Genomic DNA, 21,183 nt, shown 5'->3' with positions numbered 1-21,183 from the left:
GCCTGATGGACTATTCACAAGAGAAATGTTTGCTTGAAGTAATTCAAAGCAACACTGCCTGCTGCATCATGAACAAGTTAGTACCAAGCTACTGCTAAACCAAAACCACTCACTTGACCAAGCTACTGCTAAACCAAAACCACTCACTTGATCAAAGCTTTGGATCTCCTTTTCAAAGCCTGAAGCTTTGTTAGGGTTTTAAAGCAGGGGCAATATAATTGGAGAAGACTATAAAGCTTTACAGGGGGATGTCTTTCCAGTTCTGAATATGGCCTCCAGTGGCCCTGAATAACTAGACATCATCACTGCTCTTTGCTTTTCTAAAATACCGACTCCCAGTGCGTCGTGTGTCATGTGAGTCTATGTTCCGTTTCAAGTGATACCTACAAGCTGTTCTGAAAAGCATCCAACTCCCATCTTATAAATTCCACTGTGATCTACAGTTCACTCCAAGTCTTTGCCACAACACCCCCACACACTCCATATTATATACACACCATCAGTGCTTCCTTCCCACCCTCACATCCTAACACCTTCATTTAATCACCTCTTAATCATTTGCCTGAAAACTAAACCCGCAGTCACTTATTGTTTCCTTCCAGATGCTGCTGTGGAATGGCTCCCGGTAGACCTCACCTAGAATTCCAGCCATGCTCATTTGGCTGTGCAGACTCTGATCCCAGCGCCCCGAAGCTTTTAAGCACTTTCCTTCCAAGAAACCTCATAGCTAACACCATTACTTCCTCACAAAACATCGATCGAACATCTGCAGACTGAAGCATCAAAACAGCCAAGAGATTTTGCACAGTTCTTCTAAGCTTGGATGAAGACTTTATCAGCCATCCTAGGCTATAAATCAGCATTCTTCTCAGTTTCTAGTGAATAAACCGTAGTGGCAAATTTCAACTTCCTCTCAAAGGAATAATTAACAAACATGTACTTCTTGATATTACTAATTAGTTTTTATGTCTCCCAGCTACGTGAACTAAACTTCCTTTTGGAAAACCAAAGTCTTACATACCATCAGTTTCCTCTAAAGTTCAAGTTTACTCTTTTTATATACAGTTGATTTAATTGAAGAAATAAACTAAAATATTCTACTCAACTGCTTGTTTAGGCACATACTTTGTAAAGTTTACCAAAATTATTTATTCCTAGAAGACATCGATAGAAACAACAAAAAATATAAATAATCGATAGTATCTTACAAAAATTAATTATGACTATGGACTTATATATCCTACAATCTCAGTAAATGAGGACTCTTTTTAGGGAATAGGAGAATAAGACTACATCAAACCTGGACCTCTATGTACCCAGCTGTTTCCTGTGTAGATCATAATGGTTTTTAGTCATGGGCTTTTCAGATTGGAGTTCTTAACAATGAACATGCATCCAAATCCCCTGCAGAGTTTGTTAACCCAGCTTCCCAGGGTCAGTTCCAGAGAGGATGATTCCTTGGGCCAGGCTGTGTCCATGAATTTTAATTTCTAATTAGTTCACAGAGGCAATGCCAACATTGATCAGAGTACCACAAATTGAGAAGCAGAGTTGTAGCTAAAGCCAACTTTATAAAAAAAAAAAAAAAAGATGTATCATTGTGCTTAAGCAATATCCACCACTATGAACTGAAACATCAATTAAATCGTACTATCAATACAATGTTGCAAAAATTAAAAATTAAGGTCCAGTGTTTGCAACATTAGACTCTATACCATTCTTTAAGGAACACTTTTCCAATTCTTCCACTAAATGGTTCATTTTGTTTTCCAATGTGAATGAATTCTCTTGCTTTTCACTTGGACTATGCCAAATGTGTCCTCTAAGAACAACACCAAATTCTTTGGCAATTTTAGAAAATTCAAGTTATTTTAACATTTTCTACACGTCTTTCAAGTATATAATGGCATCTGAGTGGTACTAATAATAAAATATATGTATACATTGTATGTATATATTTACATATATGCATTATATATAATCTAATAAATATTATATATATATATATTACAGAGAACTGAAATGCACACAAAGAGACACTATTACTAATGCTAAATACTTTGCAATGATGGAGGGAGGTTGACTATCCAGGAAAGTTTTCATGATTAGCCTCCACCACCATATATCCTGCTGTGTTCAGGGTCTTTGTTCAATTCTTTGGAGAGAAGGAACTAGGGTATCAATACTCAGCTTACACAGGTTTGGTCTAATTATAGTAAGAGTTGGACCCAATGTCGCTTAGGAAAATCAAGTAACTTAAAACAGTCATTTGAAAATTTAATGAAATTATGTTTTGAAGACCAGGAAAACAGACTAAGTAATCAACTGAAGGTAAATGTAACAGGTAAGAAAAGGCACTGTAGAGAATCTATGGTAATCGATGCCCCCAAATGCTATTTCCTACATACCTGCTTTTGAGTAGTCTATTCTTATTGTATCAATCACAAACATGAATGTTGTCAATTGTCTTAAGACCCTAAATTCTCAATATTAGAAAGCCTATTCTTATCCATATCCATAAGTATCAGTGAGTATATGTTGATACACAATATGCTAAAAGATAAGCTCATATTGACATGAATAAATGATAAGCAATAAATGACTAGCGATGCAAAAAATAAACCAACTAAAGTATATAGACTCTTGACTAGCAGTCAGGATTTTTTACTGATAACTAATAATTTGTAAATTACCTACAATAGTTTTTATATGTGCTGTTAAAGCACAAATGCAAAATAGAAAAGATATACTTTATCAACCCAATAATAGCGTCCCTTGCCACAGCTGTAAAACAGCAGCACATGTGTCAGACTTGCTTAGGTTTTCCGACTTTCAAGCACTGTAATTTGAACAACACACAGAAACTGCACATTTTAAGTAGGACAAATAACATTAATTTTACACTTATATTTAATAAAATGTAATTACTTTTAGCATAACTTGGCTTATATTTAAATAACACTGTGAGTGTAATAACTGTTCTCCATGCTCATGACATGTTCTCCCTAACAGAACGTATCCACAGAACGTATCTACGTGTGGAGTTTACACACAGGAAAAACTAACTGTTCTGCTTTGAGCAACTAAAGATCCTGACAGAAAGCTTTATGAAAACCATCAGATAGGATCCCCTATGAAGTAAATTATTGGAATCTATGTTTATTCTCTATTCCCAGGAGGTTGAGGAGTTGCTGAGCTTCTGGGCTCGCTTTTAGACCAATGGTTCTTAACCTGTGAGTTGCAACCCCCTTCCAATGACCCTTTCACAGAGGTCACATATCAGATACCCTACATAGCAGCTATTTACGTTATGACTCATAACTGTAGCAAAATTAAAGTTACTAAGCAGCAACAGAAAACAAGGTATAATTGGGTGTCACCACAACATAAAGGACTGTATTACAGGATTTAGACAACCACTGGTTTAGACAAAGAAAGCCCGATGGTACCGGCAATCACAAGGTTCAGTTTGCTCTGAGCCCTGGATGAGTTTCCAAGTCTCTTTTGGGGCAGGAGAGGTACGAACCTCTACAACATGGGAAGTCATGATCACCTCAACACACATCACTTCCAGCAATCTTCAGAGAACCAATGGGACAAAGAGGAAGAAAGTAAAACCTCCTGAAAGTGCATCCTGCGATCCACTGATTCAAGGATTTATCAGGATGCCCCTGACATGGGGTTCCTGCTTCTCCTTGGTTGCAGCTGGAAACACACTGACCCCATGACATTAGGAGGGGATTTTTGTCCTTTAGCAGAACTGTACTTTATCACCTTTCCATTCACATATACTACCTGTTATATCACATACACTACCTGTTATATCATATATACTACCTGTTATATCACATATACTACCTGTTATATCACATATACTACCTGTTATATTACCTATCGTGTACATTAGTTTCACTGTGTTGCTTATGTGTATATAATGACAAATAAATGAAAATTAATTATAATTAAACTTTAAAATATCACAATAATATCTGCTTCCACATCCTGTAGGTGGCTGAAATTTGTGATTTTACACTAAACACTCTGCTTTTGGTGACCTCTTAGAATAGTGGTTCTCAACCTCCCTAATGCTGCAAGCTGGTAGTACAGTTCCTCATGTTGTGGTGACCCTCAAGCATAAAATTATTCTCTTCATTATTTCATAATTGTAATTTTCTACTGTTATTAATCATAATATAAACATCTGACATGCAGGATATCTGATAAGCAACATCTGCGAAAGGGTCATCTGACCCCGAAAGGGGTCATAACCCACAGTTCGAGAAATTCTGGAAGAACAAAGATTGAAAGGTTAAAGAAAATAGCCTTTTCCAACAGAACCTCTCCATGAATTTTAAGTACCCTCCATAAAAATTCTGTGCGCAATATCAGGAATAAGTGTAATAATATATCTCATATATATTCCACCTTTATAATGACTGAGTCAACTGGATTTGCCCTGAATTTTAACTATCTACTGAAGAACTAAAGAAGGATACATAAAATTGTCCTGTAAATCTATTTGCTCTTAATGGCACAGAGTAAGCCATTTCAAGGGTCAGAGTATTGGATTTAGCCAGGCCTCTTCAATCTCAGGTTGGAAATATTGGGTCCGAAAGTGAACTAATAATGGAAGATCAATAGCAGTGTTGTCCTAAGCATTGATAGCCAATGGAGGTTGTTTTCAAAGTAACACACCTGATTATTGTTTTATAAGACAATCTTCCAATGATAACTAAATACTTTTATTTCTATTCTGAAAGAGCAGAAGCCCAGAAACTTCTGAACGGGTCACTGAGAAGGCCACTACCTTCTCAGTGCTAGCCCTACTTGTCAATTCACACTGCCAGGATATGACAGAAGGAAAAGATGCTGTGCAGCTTGACATGAGGTTAAATCCAGTGCTTCCAGGTTAACGGCCTGGAAAGAGATTTATTAACTCTCAGGCACTCTACTGATTCATCCTGGAAGTGAGAATAATATTATGTCTTTGTAGAAATCATATATGGTACTTAGAAACTGGAATTATTTCAATTATCTGACAGACCAGTTATAATTACAAAAACTCATGTTACTAATTTCTAATATTTAATATATCTACCATTTTATCACATACACTCTTTGATCTGTTCCATGTAATAAATCAGCTGCAAGCCCACAGAGAGCATGCTAAGATATACTACTCCCATATAGAATACATTTTGATTAAGACAATTGACATTCAATTCAATAAATCATCACTATATCTTTCCCATTAAAAGGTCAACAGCTGTATAAATACTTCAAAGAGCAAGCAGACTGGTTCTTCACAGATGAGTATTTATGCAAGCTTCATGTTCCATCTTCTTAGCTTAAGTTTTCCTTCCATATTTGCTACAGCATACATTCAGCAGAATTATATTAAATTAAATATTAAAATCGTGCCGTAAGGGAATGAGGGCTAAGTGATAGCAGACATTCGTGAGTGAAGTCCTGAAGAAGTACATCTGTTTCTCCACAGGCCTTGGAAATGCCGTTGAAACACAGCCTTAAAGCTTAGGCAAACGGAGCGCCAAATTACCTTGTACTATAATGTCTGAGCGAGCCCGCCGCTTTCTGGACAATGTTAAGGTTAGAGCCATTCCGTATCATTTTAAAAGTCAGAGAAATCTTGGCCCCTAAATCAAAACTCTCAAAGAGTAGAAATTGTGTCTAATGAAAGTAAGATTCCTATTTTGACTTCAGCATTAACCTATGATCAGCTTCCATTTCACAGTGAAATGAATACAGATTGAGTGAAGAATTTTAAAAGCGAATGCCAGACTCTGTACACCCAGTGGGTTACAGATGGAGAAACGCGGTGGCAGAGAGCCACTCTACTCCCTTTAAAGTCCAAAAAAACATTTGGAAGGAAACCCCAGAAGGAAAGACGTCTGACAGACAAATTCTCTGGGGTTTCCAGCCGCCTTGTTTGCCAAGCTTCCTAGACCCCATTGCTTGTTAATAAAGTTCAACAAAGAGACTTTATGAACACCGATTTCTCAGAGTAAAGCATGCATTAAAGAACTTTATAATGCACTTGAAGTTTCCTGCCATCTGTCCTTCCCTACTTCACAAATCCAAACATGACTTAGAAAATCACAACCACGAGGTGCCATTTGCTGTGTGTACTATCAATGGGATACTGAGCCCAAATGCTGACTCCCGATCTGAAGACCCGAGCTTAGCCTCGGCAATAGCAATGATGCTCAACTTTTAGGATAGCACTTCAGGCTCTTCCCTGTCTCTTCCGGTATAAGGGAGGGGAAGAGGGAGATAAAACATACGCTGTATCAGTTAACTCAATATAAACATCACTATGGAGAAGGAATGAAAAACTAGACCCCAATTTCTCTGATCTTCATAACAGTAGCCACAAAAGGAGAAGGAGAAACAAACTTTGGTCTCCTATTGCACTAAAACTTAAAAATAAGTAGTATATGAAAAATAAAGAGAAAACTCACACATTCTAGATTAAAATGTACCTAATAATACACTACAATAGCAATATATTTAATAAAACTAAATATATTTTCCCCAAAAAAGGAAAGTAAGTACAAAAGCAATTATCATTTAAACCATGGAAGTCTGCTGTACCCATCAAACACAAACTATTTGTTTCTGTAAACACTTAATGAAAGTTTGAAAAATTAGGTCCCCTAAATAACAGAAAAAAAAAAGACATCGCTGATATTAAGGAGCTCAACCCAGATGAACAGAAATTCTTTGTTTAATATGTAGATATTTTTATCTAGTTCACCACATGTGGTAAGAATTTCTGTGTTGTTGCAGGATACATGGATGGGGCCGGTAAACATGCTTCCTACAGACGAGGGCTGGCAAGAGGGAGGTTAAAGGGTGTTATAATATACACAAAGTATATACAGCACTAATACACAAAAGAAAACCAAAACAGTGTCTAATATCAGCTCAAACTAAAATTACACAATAGAGCAAGCTTTAAAATTATTGTTCTCAATTGTTTTCTTTTAGGAGTCCTACCCAGTTGTGACATCTATGACTCTGAGCAATGACAAGCATGGAAAGATATCCCATCTATCAGGGTACAATGATAGGGCTCGCATATTGGCAGTAACAACAACTCTCTAAATGGACTTGCAGTCCACTGCACAGAAAGAAAATCATGCCTGGTGCTGGAAGGCTAGGCGACTAGGCAAGGCTAGTGAGGTCATGGATCTTAGAAAAGAACCGACTACCACCACCTTCCTCGTCCAGCATAAGCCCTAACTTCATTCTAAAACATATCCTTACACCTATACATAAGTGCAGTTCTTACCCTCCCAACACACACACACACACACACACACACATTAAAGAAGGGTCTCCAAATCAAACAGAAACCATTACAATTAAGCGCAATATCTACAGCATTACTCCTCCACCTTCAGGAAATGTATTACAAAGGAGAACAGAAAGATTGTAGAAAGCCAGAAGGTCAAGAAGTCTACTGCCAGGCTATGTCTCCTAGAAAGGCTGACTAGACGAAGCCTAAACAATGAGGACATCAGGAGACATGCTAAAGAAGAAGAGGATGGAGGATCACACAGGGCTAGACAAATAACTATATGCAAAACAGGCAACCAATGACTGCTTAGAGAGGAGAACTGGGCCCTCCCAGGAACGAACCCCTAACTGATTATCCAATGCAAAATGGTCAAACCTGAAATTCTCAACACATAAACAGCAATGAAATCAACTAACTGTACTTATGTATTTGTATATCTACACACACACACATGTAACAGTATTAATAGAAATAAAAAGAGCCCATCATCAATTGAGAAGGATTAATGGGGGAACATGGAAAGGGTCAGATAGGAGAAAGGGCATGGGAAAATGGAGAAATTATATTTTAATTAAAACATATTCTACAAAAGAAACAACACTTAATATTTCATTCCATCCACTCTGCACATCTTACTCTGTCCAGAATGCATCATTACCTATTCAAATTTTATTTGACCCTCAAATCTATCCACTTCCATAAGAACTGCTACTCCCGTGTATCTAATTAGAACAAGTTTATGGATCTATGTTTTTTACTGTAATCGCAGGGGATGGAGAGATGGCTTAGCAATTTAAAACATTTGTTTCTCTACAAAAGATCTGAGTTTGTTTCCCAGCACCCACAAGAGGCAGCCCACAGCCATATATAACCCCAGCCCCAGGGAATCAGAGACCCTTGCCTATAGCTCAACTGGTACCTGCACTTACATGCACATACCACCACACAGACACATGAACATATAATTAAAATTAAGTAATTGATAAAAACTTCAATTGCAAGAAAAAATGGAAAATGACTTAAATAAAAAGCAGAATAGAGAAGCTAGATTTTTTAAAGGAACAGAGCAACACAGAATGAAAGTTTAACCTTGGAGAACTAGAGAAATCCACTAGGAGCCCTGGCTGCTCTTGCAGAAGACCCATGTTCAGTTCCCAGCATATTACATTCTCTTGCTACATTACCTCTATGGGTATTTTTGGACTGAAAGTCACATATGACTTGCTGGCAAGATATATTTGTATAATAGTGGCAGAAATGATACAGAAGAAACCAACCACTTTCTGCTTGGTTGTAACGCTCACTGCAAAGGATAAAACACATTTCTGACACTACAAAAATGGCCAAGAACCTGAGACTAGAGATGTTAGGGGCCTAGGGGAAAACTTACTACTATTATTCTGCTGAAATACAAAAATAAAATGGCTCCTAATGACATACTGCTATATGCGGAGATCAGGGCATTGTTCAACCTTCATCAGAGAAGCTTCTCCTTACAATGGATTGTAATTAACACAGAGACCCACAACTTTACAGTGTGCAGGGAGCGAGAGACTTTGGAATACTCAGTCCTAAATTGGATGTCTTAATCAAACTTGTGCCTGCAAGGCTCAGGGATCCAAGTGGAAGAGGGGGCAGGAAGATTGTAAGAGCCAGAGTTGATGGATAGCTCCAAGGAAACAGCATCTTCTAGGAACGCAGGACTCATAGAGTATTTATGAACTCATAGAGACTGTGACAGCAAGTACAAGACCTGCACGGGTTCAGGCCAGATAGAGTCTGAGGACTAAGAAGGGACATAAAGTTCTACCCAAGAAGCTATTTGCAATTGATGCCTGCCGAGGAGGAGAAAATCAGTATTCTACAAAGGAGGGTCACTGGGTATATCACCAAACTCCAGGGCAGGCCCAGGAGTTATTGACAAAATAAAACAGATTCTTTGTCTGTCTGTCTATCTGTCTGTCTGTCTTCCTTGTTTGTTTCTCCTCCTCCTCCTTCCTCTTCTTCATTGTTGTTATTATTGTTGTTTATTTGTTGGTTTGGTTGACTCGTGAGTTGGGGGTAGCAAGGAGGAGGGAGGGAGAAATATGGAATTACATGAAGTAAGAAGATCTTGGAGGAGTTTGGGAAGAGGAAAGAATATGATCAAAGTATATTGTATTAAAGAGACTTTAAATTTTGAAAGAAAATATAAAAAGAATCAAAGCTGATCCCTCTATGACTATGGAGAAATGACAGAACAGCTTTTAAGGGTTTTTTTTTAATACAGTGCATTAAAATCAGAGCTTTCATATACTACATAAGGAGCCTACCACTGAGCTACACACAAGCCTTTTAAATTTATTTCTCTATTGATTGTATCTAATTTTTTGACATTAACATAAATTATGATTTGTGAATAAATTAAAATGCAAGCCTTCATAGGCCTGGGTAATTTTAAAAGTCTCTATGTAGAATTATTTTTTAAATAGTTTTATTTTAGAATAAATGTTTTGAGGACAAGATTCACTAATTAATATTTACATAAGTAAATAGCATCAAAATGAGTTATAAAAATGGTTCGAACCAACAGAAGAAATTAAAAACTCTTGAGTATTAATTTTGGACTGAATTCTGATTATTTGGGAAAAGGAAGAGTGCTCAAATGGAAAGATGGCAAGCTTCTGGTGCCTTAACTACAATTTCCTGCCAGCTGAAGGATTACGAAAAACAGAAACATGGAAAAATAGAAACATCTTGAACAAGCGCATCATGCTATTTCCACGTGATTGTCCACCAAGGGTCCCCAAAACAAATCATCCTGAGCACAGGAGGCAATTTGATGCCGAGGACAGTTAGAAGACAAATGTGTATAAAGGCATTCTTTTATACCTACATGTTTAAGTGTAGTACAATCGAATAGAATATTTCCAGGGATAAAATTTTCTCAGCAAGGCAGCTGTACAGGACTATTTGCCTCTCCTACATAGATTAACAATTGCCAGACTACTAGAAGGAAACCAGAATTCTAAAAGCTGCTTTTGTTCTTAGGACTTTAACCAGGCTGGCCAAAAACATTCAAATGTGGAATCCAGTTAAAATGATCCAAATATGCGATCTGATTTTGCCTCTCAAAAAACCACAGGTCACCTGCAAGTGACCCATGACGTTTCTGTGCCTGTGAAGTCTGGCCTCCTGGTTAAATAGAAAAGAAAAAAAATAAAAAGAAATAAAACTAAAAGCGAAGTGTGTACTATGGAGAAACAGAAGAAAGGGTCAGAGAAAGTTACAGCACAGAGTGAATAACCATAAAGCCAGAAGACTTGGAGGAGCTTGAAGCTGATGAGAAAAAAAAAAAAATCACAGCATAGGGGGAAGGAAGGATGTAAAAGCCAGCTGGAATCAGAGAGAGCAAGGAATCCAGGAGCCAACAGAAATCCAAGGACAGAAAGTATTGAAGATTGAAGGGGACAGGAAATTTATTGGAAACTCGGTTGTTTTTCCTTTTTTATCCAACGCAGTTCTATTCCAGACTGAATTCTACTCTCAACCTCAGGGAGGGCAGAAAGGAAGTCAAAATTCACAGTAGTCTTTCCCCAGTCTCTCATGAGCCTGAGCCGGAGCCAAGAGCTCAGGAAGAACACAGGAAAGGAACCTTGATAGGAGCACAGTTGGTAGCCGGTGGCAGCGGCAGCAGCCAGCACAGAGCTTACCAAGATGGGGCGAAGGGAAAACAAAGACAGCCAGGAGCCAACCTCAAGGGCTGCTGAGTCAGAGCTTCCAGAAGACTCAATACACTCTTCAAGTGAATCCTCTCATGGCTATAGTGGAAACACGCCTGCAAACTGAATGTTCTGGAGGTAGAATTTCCTGCGTTCCCAACCTAACTCTGCTATTCGCTAGCTGCTGGCGAGGAGCAATGTATTTAATCATTGTGTGCCATGCCCTTGAAATCTACAAAACAGACTAGTGAGATGATTAAATAAGCAACCAGGAAGCACCTGGGATGGACTTAACATCCCACAGAGGTAGCTATAAAAAGTGCTTGAAACAGGAAGCCCATACAACATAATATGCTTTGATTAAAGAGGATGAGAATACAGAATTATTACACATTATTTTTATAAAACACCAAGAAACAGATTTCCTAATAGGATAGAAACTAAAACACAGCCCTGGGTGTCTACTCTTGTCTCAGCATGTACAAGTGAGTCATGCACATTCAGGAATCAAATTGTGACCAGATTTGACCTAAAGCTATTTGAAAAGTCACAATGTAAGAATGGAGAAACTTGTTCCTGTGGGTTTACAGATGAGTGTATTTAGACCACATTTAGAAATTATACTAGTTTCGGAAAGTGGCACCAGTAGGTGCTTCTCTTTGATCCATGACCTCACTAGCAACTGGTAGGCTGGGTAGGTTTAGAGCAGAGATGAATTTCTCCCTACTGAGTCCAATTAGACAGCTGTTGGCTATCCCTAAGATGGGTCACTACTGCACTCTTGGGGATAGCTTGCTGAACTGTCGTTCATTGTTTCAGTTCACAGGTTTCACAGTTGAATAGGACTATTGATTGCTTTTCTCCCTTAGCAGCCTGCATACACAGCACCCACAGAAACTGTGAGAGCCAGTCCTCAGGGGTGGGGCTTTGAAGCCAGATCCAGCTCAGTTTCTGCAAGTTTTGTATTTGAAGTGTGTGGTGTGGTCTGTTTTTCCCATTTCCTTCTCATACCACTTGCATCCTACTACCCTGATTCTAGCTTTCATCAAAGAAGCGTCCTTCTGCAGTCAGAGACAATTTCAGAAATCCACAACTAATCAAAATACAGATGCTACTGACTATGGGCTGTCCATCTCCTGTCAACACAACCTTTACACCTATGACTCAGGAAACATCACAAGAGGGGGCAGAAAGAGTTTAAGAGTCAGAGGGTCAGGATGTCTGTTATAATATAGTGCCTTCTCAATATGACAGGGATTCTGTACCCATGTTATCCCAAAAATATAGTCCCCTAAATAAATCCATTGCTGTGGCAATACCAGTTGATATGCCATGGCAATATGAATGAGGAACATCAAAGCCTCAAGACACCTGATAGGTTATCCTATCCTAACTGGTCAGCTATAAACACATATACACAGGAGCAACATTAAATGTGCTCAGTCGGTTTTATTTACATAGATGTATATACACAGATATATATGCAGCACTAATTAAAGAGGAAGATGTCATAAAGTTTAGAGGGTTTTGGAAATACAGGAGTTTTCAGCGAAGAAGGAAGGCTAGAAACAATATAGTACTCATTTGAAATGCTCAAGTTTTTTTAAGTGAAAACCATAATCCATTTTTCCTAGGAGATGATAGTTCAATCTGTCAGCATTAAAAAGATGAAGCAACTTGTAAAGTAAGCAAATTCTTTATTGGAGATACATCTTTTGTCCCCAAACAACAACATTTATTTAAATATAAAATAGTAAAGTACACAAACGCCCTTAAAGAATTTTGGAGTGGTGAAGATGATACATATGGCTGGAAATAGTCTCTCTAACAGTCCATTTAAACACTATCAAAACTAAATTCACCTAAAGATACTGAGTAGTCAAAGAACTGGGTTTTAAGAGATATTTATACCAAAATAACAGACAAACACAGAATATAAAAGTAGAAACATCTGCTAGCATAGCACATATATGTGAAAAGAGTTATAATCATACACATATATCAAAAAGAAGCAACCAGTAGTGTGATGAGAGAGACAGATAGATAGACACACAAAGACAGACAGACAGAGACAGAACTAGAATATATCGAGTGGAAATTTCAAAGTAGAAATATATTTTAAAAGTTGATCAATGAGCAATACATTGGTTGTATAATTTGAAATTCTGGGGTGGGGTTGCACGTTAGGATGAATATAAATAACAACAAAATGTCTATTTTACAAAACTAGAAAAAATTATTTAAAAGGTTTTCATCATAAAGAAAATATAAATGTTTGACATGTTTATTTTTATATATGCATTTAACAATTTTAGTGTATAGATTTTATCAAAACACCATATATAACCAGAACTTTGAGATCAGGGCTCAATGAAGAGATGAGACTAGTAATAGTTGTAGTAGTTGCCAGCGTGTAAAAGGCTACAAAAGGCGTGAAGTATGCGTGAAGATAAAGGGCAAAAGTAGACCAACAGAGTAAACCAAGCATCGTGTCAACGAAGAACCTGATTAGCTTAAGGCCTAAAAGACCAATCCCTTTAGAAAAGAAGTAACAATATACAGACTCAACTATGTCTGTAATTTTTTCTTACTGAGCCTAATGTACAGTCTGAAATATGGTAGCCATACCAAGAGGGCAAATAAACAAATTGAGTACATATATGCATATTGAGATTATCAATATGGAACTCAGAGCTACCCATAAGTATCTGCAATATAAATATTCACAGTAAGATAATGGACAAACCCAAAACCTAGCTTTAAAAATTGCAAAGAGAGATTTTAATCTGAAATTCTAAAAGCTACAGTTAACATACTGCCGCTTTCCGGGGGATTTTTTTTCCCCCTTTAAGTAGCTGTCTAAAGATCATCATATTTCTTTACATGAGAAAGGGAAGAACTATTTATCGCTTATCGAAACACAGGGGGCTGTTTATTATATTTTTCCAGAGAAAAGCAACCATCAAGATGTAGATAGATAGATAGATAGATAGATAGATAGATAGATAGATAGATACCAAACCTTGGCTTCAGAGGAAACCAAGAAGAGACCTGCAGACCTTTTCGACTACAACCTGTTGATCCAGATAGTGTAAAGCCATCTTAGTTCCCTTTAAAGATTTATGAAATGGAGACTAAGGAGATAATTCATTGGTTAGGGGCTTACACCTCCCAGTCACATTCATGTTCCACTGATAAAATATACTGAAAAAAAATGTCATTTAAGAGGAGAAAACGGTCAATTTCAGCTTACAGCTCCAGGTAATAGTTCATCATAGCAGCGAATCCACTGTGGCAAATCCATAGCACATCCACAGTCAACTGCAGAGGTAAGCAAATGCATTCGGGCTACTTGCTTCCTTGTGCTTGGATGCATTTCTCCACTTGTGCGATCCAGGATATCCTTTCTAAGAATGGTGCTGCCCACAGCAAGCTGGGTCTTTCATATCAATTATTTATTTAAGACAATAGCCCACTTGCATACAGGCCAACCCAATGTAAGAAGTCCCTCATTAAGACTCTCTTCCCTGGTAATTCTAAGCTATGGCAAGGTGATAATTGAAGCTAACCATCATACTGCCCAAGCATAAAGACTAGAGTCAGATTCTCAGCACCAACATAAATGCTAAGTGTCAAAGGAGGCTCACTTGTGATCCTTATGCTCAGGAGGCAGAGACAGAGGACATCTAAAGCAAGCTAACTAGCAAAACTAGCAGAAATTGGTACGCTTTAGGTTTAAGTAGGAGATCCTGCCTCAATGTGTAAGGTAGAGAAAGACTAAGAACAACATTCGATGTTCTCCTTTAGTCTCCAAACACTTGCACACACACGAGCATGGGTATACACACACTCGAATACTTTAAACATACACATTCACACTATATATGCATACACATATAGGCACCCATATGAATTGTGAAACCTAAAATTATAGAATACAACAAATTAGACTGACATAAATTAGACAAAGTTGAAGAAGGAATCGGGCAAAAGAGTATAAGAAGGAAAATACATACTAAACATGGAAAGGAAAGCATAAAAATACAGAATTGCTATACACCACTAACTAGACAAATAGAAATAGTCTCAGTGGATGTGACTGACAGTCAAAAAGAGTGTGAAAGATACTTTACTATTGGACAAGAAAAAAGACAAATGGCTAATATTGTGTGTTAAGTGCTTTCCCTTGTAACTGCTGAGAAATCCACATTTTGCAGCACTGTTAAGTATTTAAATTATTTATTTACTATTTATTTACTTAAATTATTAGTGTGATGTGTTTATATTAATATTCACATGTAGCTATTGCATTAACATACACACACACACACACACACACACGCGCGCGCGCGCGCTGAAAGAAGCAATCATCACCTGATCTATTTAAAAAACAAGCAAATGGAGACGTGTGCATGCTAGACTATCACTCTAATCATTTTGCATTCTCAACCCTTCTTTAACACTTTGTGAGATTATTATTTCACTGTGTTTCCCATTGTCTCACTAAGTTGCATCCTTCTCAGCCGTCCTAGTACCTGAGCCACCAGACTATTGCTCTCTCTTTAAGTTTTCTTAAAATTATATTTATTTGTTCATTTATATATACATATGTATTTATTTGTTCATTTATTTAGTGTCTGTGGACTCCGTGTGTGTGTGTGTGTGTGTGTGTGTGTGTGTGTGTAGAGGTAAAAGGAAATTGATTCTCTCCTTCCACCAGGTGGGTCCCAGGACTGAACTGAAATCATCAGGGCTTGCTTGCCTTTGCCCACTAAGCCATCTTACGAGCCTTCAGAGCAGTAGATTTTCAATGAAGAGGAGACTGAAGTGCATAGACTTCCTGGTGGAAGGAAAGTAGTCTCCACTACAAGACTGGAAATGGATAAATCAGTGGTGGATGAGGGAAAGGGAGCAAATATACATAAATATGCATTGACCGTGAGTAAACATATTTTATAACTATCCCATGTGGAGAAAAACGCATACAACCACAAGTACCAAAAGACAAAGGACAGCAGTAGAGTTAAGTGTTGCAGCTTCACTTTTAATAAGTTATAACACCAATCATATTTATATTTTAGCAAGTCAAGGTTAGATATTGACATGTTAACAACTGGGAACATAATACAAACAGAATATAACTGACATGTTAACTCAGTGGGGAAATTAAAAATACAAAACAAAAAAAAAAGGAAGGAAAGGGAACAAGTTAACAAGTAACATACAAAATAAACAGAAAGCAGTGGGGTTGTTTCTTTTTCTAAAAATTCATCTCCGGTCCTCTCAAGTTCCTTAGGAAGCATTCTAAAGCTACATAGTCACCAATAAAATGTAAAGCTTGCATTACCCTTTCACGAAGTTTAAGCAGAAATAGCATATATAGAGTTTAACATCAGAGTTAGGTTAGCACTAAATGTCACTAGTCTGATTAATTGATTTAAGAGACTCCTTCTAGCTCATCAAGATATTTTATATTTCATGCATACAGTGAAACTTCACAAAGGAGACAGGCTAGTCTAAGCATAAAGTCATTCAGTAAGATGTATAGGATGCTGTGATATAGAGAAAGGAAAAACAGAACTTGTTTTCTAGCCTGTTATTATTTAGAATGGCATCCTTTCATGTAAAGAAGTTTCTATCAATCCCAACTGCAACCACATTAACTCCTAACACATCTCCTGGCCCTTTATGTCATCTTATCTACCAAACTCTACAACAAATAAGTGGTAAAGTTCCCTGTGGTTTATTTACAGCATTCAAATTTCATTTGCATGTTTCCTTGACCAGCAAACCCTGCCTGGGACCATGTAATACAAAGATGATTCCCAAACAGTAACAGCCACCAGCAGATGCGAGTACTAAGGTACTCATTCTCAGAAACTATGTATTATATACTATAATGTGCTAATCGCTGTTTTAAGACTGTTTTCCAACTATGTGATGCTTGGCTTGTTCTCTGCAAAGGTGAGCAGTCATTTATTTGTTTAGCAAGTACATACAAAACATCAGAACTAATCAGGCATTTTTGTTATGTGAGGTAAATCCACTGATGGGTTGTTTCCTGGTCTTGTTGGGGTTAACATATGACTGAGAGTTATATGCCAAATAATCATCAAATAAATAGATAATCCATGTTACATACAATAGCTCAATAGTTCACTGTACGGTAATCTCAGAAGGAGTTGGTGAGAAAGTGACATTCAAATTGAACACTGAAGATGGAATAAAAGCTAATTAATGGAGAAATATCCTCTAAGATGGATGAGAAAATCAGAGGGAACATGGTTTGTAGAGACCTCAAAGAGGGCCTCTGTGGGGGAAAAAAGGGCAAGAATAAAAGTGAATAGTGTAAAATGAGATGAATGAAGGACTACTGGGGGTTCATAGTTCTGTTTATCTATTTCTAGAAATAATGGAATTCACAGATGGTTGTGAAACGGGGTTAATGGATGATTTTACTTGAAATACAGAACCTCTCAACTGTGTATACAGACGGCTGAAGAGGGAAAACAGAAATTAACAAGAGAAAGGCACAGTCGCCTCATTCAGAGGTCACATAAAGCTAATTTAAAAGGGCAGTGCTGATGAACTTGGGAAAGAGATACACTTGAAAGGATTTAAAGAATGAAATTCCAGGACCCGATAATGCTTTGAAAGTAACGGAATGGAGCCCTCTGTTTGGAGCTTGTGGGGTGAGTTGTGAAGAGATTGCAATGGGAAATCTTGGAGAGAGCCCACATGTGGGAAGTGTATTACTAAGGGTTTTGATTGTCATGATAAAACGCCATGACCAAAATCAGCTCAGCTCGAGGAGGATAGGACTTATACCTTATACTTCCATATCATAGTTCATTACTGAAGGAAGTCAGGGTAGAGACCAAGGCAGGAACGAATGCAGAGATAATGAAGATGGCTGCCTCCTGGCTTGACTTTCATGGTTTGCTCAGACTACTTCCTTGTAGCACCTAGAACCACCTATCTTCTGTTCAGGGATAGCTCTGCCTACAGTAAGCTGAACCACTCCACATCAATCATAAACGACATATCAGGCCCATCTAGGGGACACATTTTGTACATTGAGTGTTCCTCCCCTTACATGACTTCCAGAATGTATTAAAATTAAGTATGTGGGAGGACTTCTCTGTGCAGACCAGGGATGATTTTCCACAGAAAACTAGCCAGCAGAGAGAGAGAGAGAGAGAGAGAGAGAAAGAACATGGATTTCTGTTAAGATATCCAAGTGCAGACAAAAGCTCATAAGAGAGAAGAGAATATAAAACCAAGAACTGGGATACAAACAATAGCCAGGAGGGTGAGAAGAGATAAGCCATAGGACAGACATGCATAATGATCCAGACAGACAGAAGCCACTGAGCTCAGCAAGGACACAGGAAAAAGAGACCTGGACCAAGTATGTGCTTTGTAAGACATAACTGAGTGACAAATGGAAGTGTCACAGTCAGAAGAGTTGGCGGGTGTTAAGATAACTTAGAGTGTCTTCCAGAAAAGCACATAAGAGTCTGAAAGCCGTGTCCTTACATAGCCTCAGCAGTAATCTTAGAAACTCTCATTTTCCCCATACAAATCAGAACACTGGAGCATGCACACCACTCTACGGATCACCCAAGCAATAAAGTCACATGACTTCATCCCGAAAAGTAAATGTTAGGGATTCTTGGTTGCGTAAGACAAACTGACCACTAAGGAATGTTGAGAACATTCCAGGAAGTTCAAACCAGACTCCATGGAAATCAGCCACCGTGAGGACATGGAAGAAGATAAAGCATGGCTCGCCACTTCCCTGTTGTCACCATCAGGTCTGACCAGAGGGTCCTGGTCAATCCTTCTGAGCCTTATTAGTATTACTTGTGGAAATAGCGGCTTCACTGTGGCCCTTGCACGTGTACATATTGTGGGCTGTGATCATATTCATAGTCTCATTTCCCCCACTCATCTGCTCCTTCCTCCTGATGCTTTCCATGTCTCCTAACTCCACCCTCTCCACCCCCCCCCCGACCCCCGAACTTTCTCCTCTCGGTATTTATGTCCCTTCCTTGGGCAACAGAAAACAGGCAATACTAGTTGTTTGGGCTCTGGCTTATTTCCAGGCATCTACCTACAAATGACTTGATTTTGATCATCTCTCTGAATAATAAACCATTGGGTAATTATGCCATATTTTCTGTATTGTATCCAGCCATCTGTTGATAGGCAGAAAGCCCATTCTAGGACTTGGCTCTTGCAAATAGTTCCAGTATCATACTCTAATTAATGGCGAGCAAACTATTTATAAAACCACCCACGAATGCTAAGTCCTACTTGTAGATCGAAGGCTTCAATTTCACATGTTGGAACACTGAACTGAGGCCACACCATAAGGATATGAACAACTCCTGTCAGAACTGTTGGTGTAACATCACATAACAAAGCTAGGCCAGCCCACTAAAATACAAAAATAACAAGAACTACACTGTTCACAAAGGGAACAGGTGCCTAGAATTAAAAAGGCTAATGATACCTAAGGCCTCACAAAGCCCTTGACTCATAACAGGTTTCAACATTTAGGTAACGACCATTACTGCTGTTTCCTGTTATGTTTTATGTGAAAAGGAAATTTCTTTATATGCCTTATGCTCACTTAACTGGCACGTTTGTTGATAATACATAGAATCATAAATACATAAAAAATGAGTTGTCTTTATAAAGCTCTCAGGAAAATGCAGGAGTAATTTTAGTCTGTAATGGTTTTATTCAAGCTTGTTTAATTTCATTAAGCAAAAACACTGTAGGGATAGTCAGTGCTCTGACATACCATGTGATTTTAATCGTCGTCGTATGCCTTCCTAGTGTGCCCTAGCTTCATCCTCTTTCTACCACACAAGGTGATATGTTTGTAGTCTGTTACACATTACAAGGAAGAAAGTGAGAACAAAAGCACCGCCCTTCCAAGAACACACACAGACATGATCACTCCAGTTAGCGACCTGCAAAAGGCCTGGGGTAGGGAAACTGCTAGGCCAGCAAGGATGTGCCTGCTGTTCACAGCAGAGAAGATGAGAGGCTTTTCAGCCACAGACCCACACACTGACGGCCTCAGGCAGGACCTTGGCTTACAGAGGTGACACAGACAAAGGGGATAACGGGGAGGTGGATGGGGGTAGGGACGCCCTAGGCCCGAGGTGGTACCTGCGCCGCATCCAGCGCCCCTGCCACTGAGTCTCCGCTCCAGAGATGCTCGCGGAGAAGCTGCTGGTAGTTGAGGCAGTGCTTCGCAGCAGATGGTAGATTCCCCATAGCAGCAGCCTAGGTGCGGTGGGCGGTGCTGGATCCCACGGCCCGAGCCGAGAGCCGGGTGAGAGCCGGGAGCGCGTCCCGCGGGTGCCCGGGGTCCGAGCTGCACTGCGGCGGCGCGGTTCCTGGGCAACGCCCAGGCAGGGGTGCAGCGGGCACCTGAGTCCCGCGCTGAGAACCAGATCCTGGATGGGGTCAGTTAATTGAGGCAGGGTGGCACTTCCCCCCCCCTCTCTCCGTAGAATATGGTGCTCTCAAGGCTGATTGTCTGCAGGTGCTCGCCTGAGTCAGAGCTCTGGGCAGGACCCAGGCCTCTGAGAGGAAGAAGCACTGGGCTCTCTACAGACATTCTCTCCTTCCCAGCCACCAAGCCTGTAGGGTTGGCACTGTGAATCGGTTTGAGTTTATGTCAAAACTCTATTTAAAATTGCCGAGGCGCTTTGTGGTATTAAAAAACACAAACCGTAAATTAAGGGCGAGGGAGGGGGGTATATCAGAGGTAAACAAGCAAACCAAGAGTTGTCAGTAAGCCGATGGTGCAAGATAAATGTTGAAATGCTGAATTCTTTTTCGCTGTCTTTCATGTATTGGTTTTAGTGGTTGTCTCCTTCCACTGTCACATGGGAGTTAGGCCTAGAACTTAACTATCTGCTTCGGCAACACCACAAATTCCTTTACTATCCCCCAGGGTATGAAGAACTGTTTCTTTAAATAAATTAAAAAAAAAAAAAAAAGGAAGAAAGAAAGAAATTGGGCAATAACTAAATTCATAAAGGCTTTTCTTTCATTCAAACAAAAACAACCTGTCAGAAGTTAGAAGTAATTATAAATTAAATTTTAATGTATATGTTTATAAAATACTTATAATAT

At 38.8% G+C, this 21,183-nt stretch overlaps 1 protein-coding gene across 1 annotated transcript in view; it reads right to left on the bottom strand.

Moving 5' to 3' along the window:
* Positions 1 to 20,450, bottom strand: part of Hmgcll1 (3-hydroxymethyl-3-methylglutaryl-CoA lyase like 1) — a 121,279-nt gene extending 100,829 nt beyond the window's left edge. The window contains exon 1 of the mRNA XM_021172660.2: positions 20,209 to 20,450. Within this exon, the coding sequence (XP_021028319.1) occupies positions 20,209 to 20,316 (108 nt within the window). The 5' untranslated portion in view covers positions 20,317 to 20,450. The remainder of the gene's footprint in view (positions 1 to 20,208) is intronic.
* Positions 20,451 to 21,183: the final 733 nt, after the last annotated feature.

This window comes from Mus caroli, chromosome 9 (genome assembly GCF_900094665.2).
Source record: "Mus caroli chromosome 9, CAROLI_EIJ_v1.1, whole genome shotgun sequence".
Classification (NCBI taxonomy): domain Eukaryota; kingdom Metazoa; phylum Chordata; class Mammalia; order Rodentia; family Muridae; genus Mus; species Mus caroli.
Note: the sequence above shows the minus strand (reverse complement) of the source record. Positions and strands in the feature narration are given on the sequence as shown.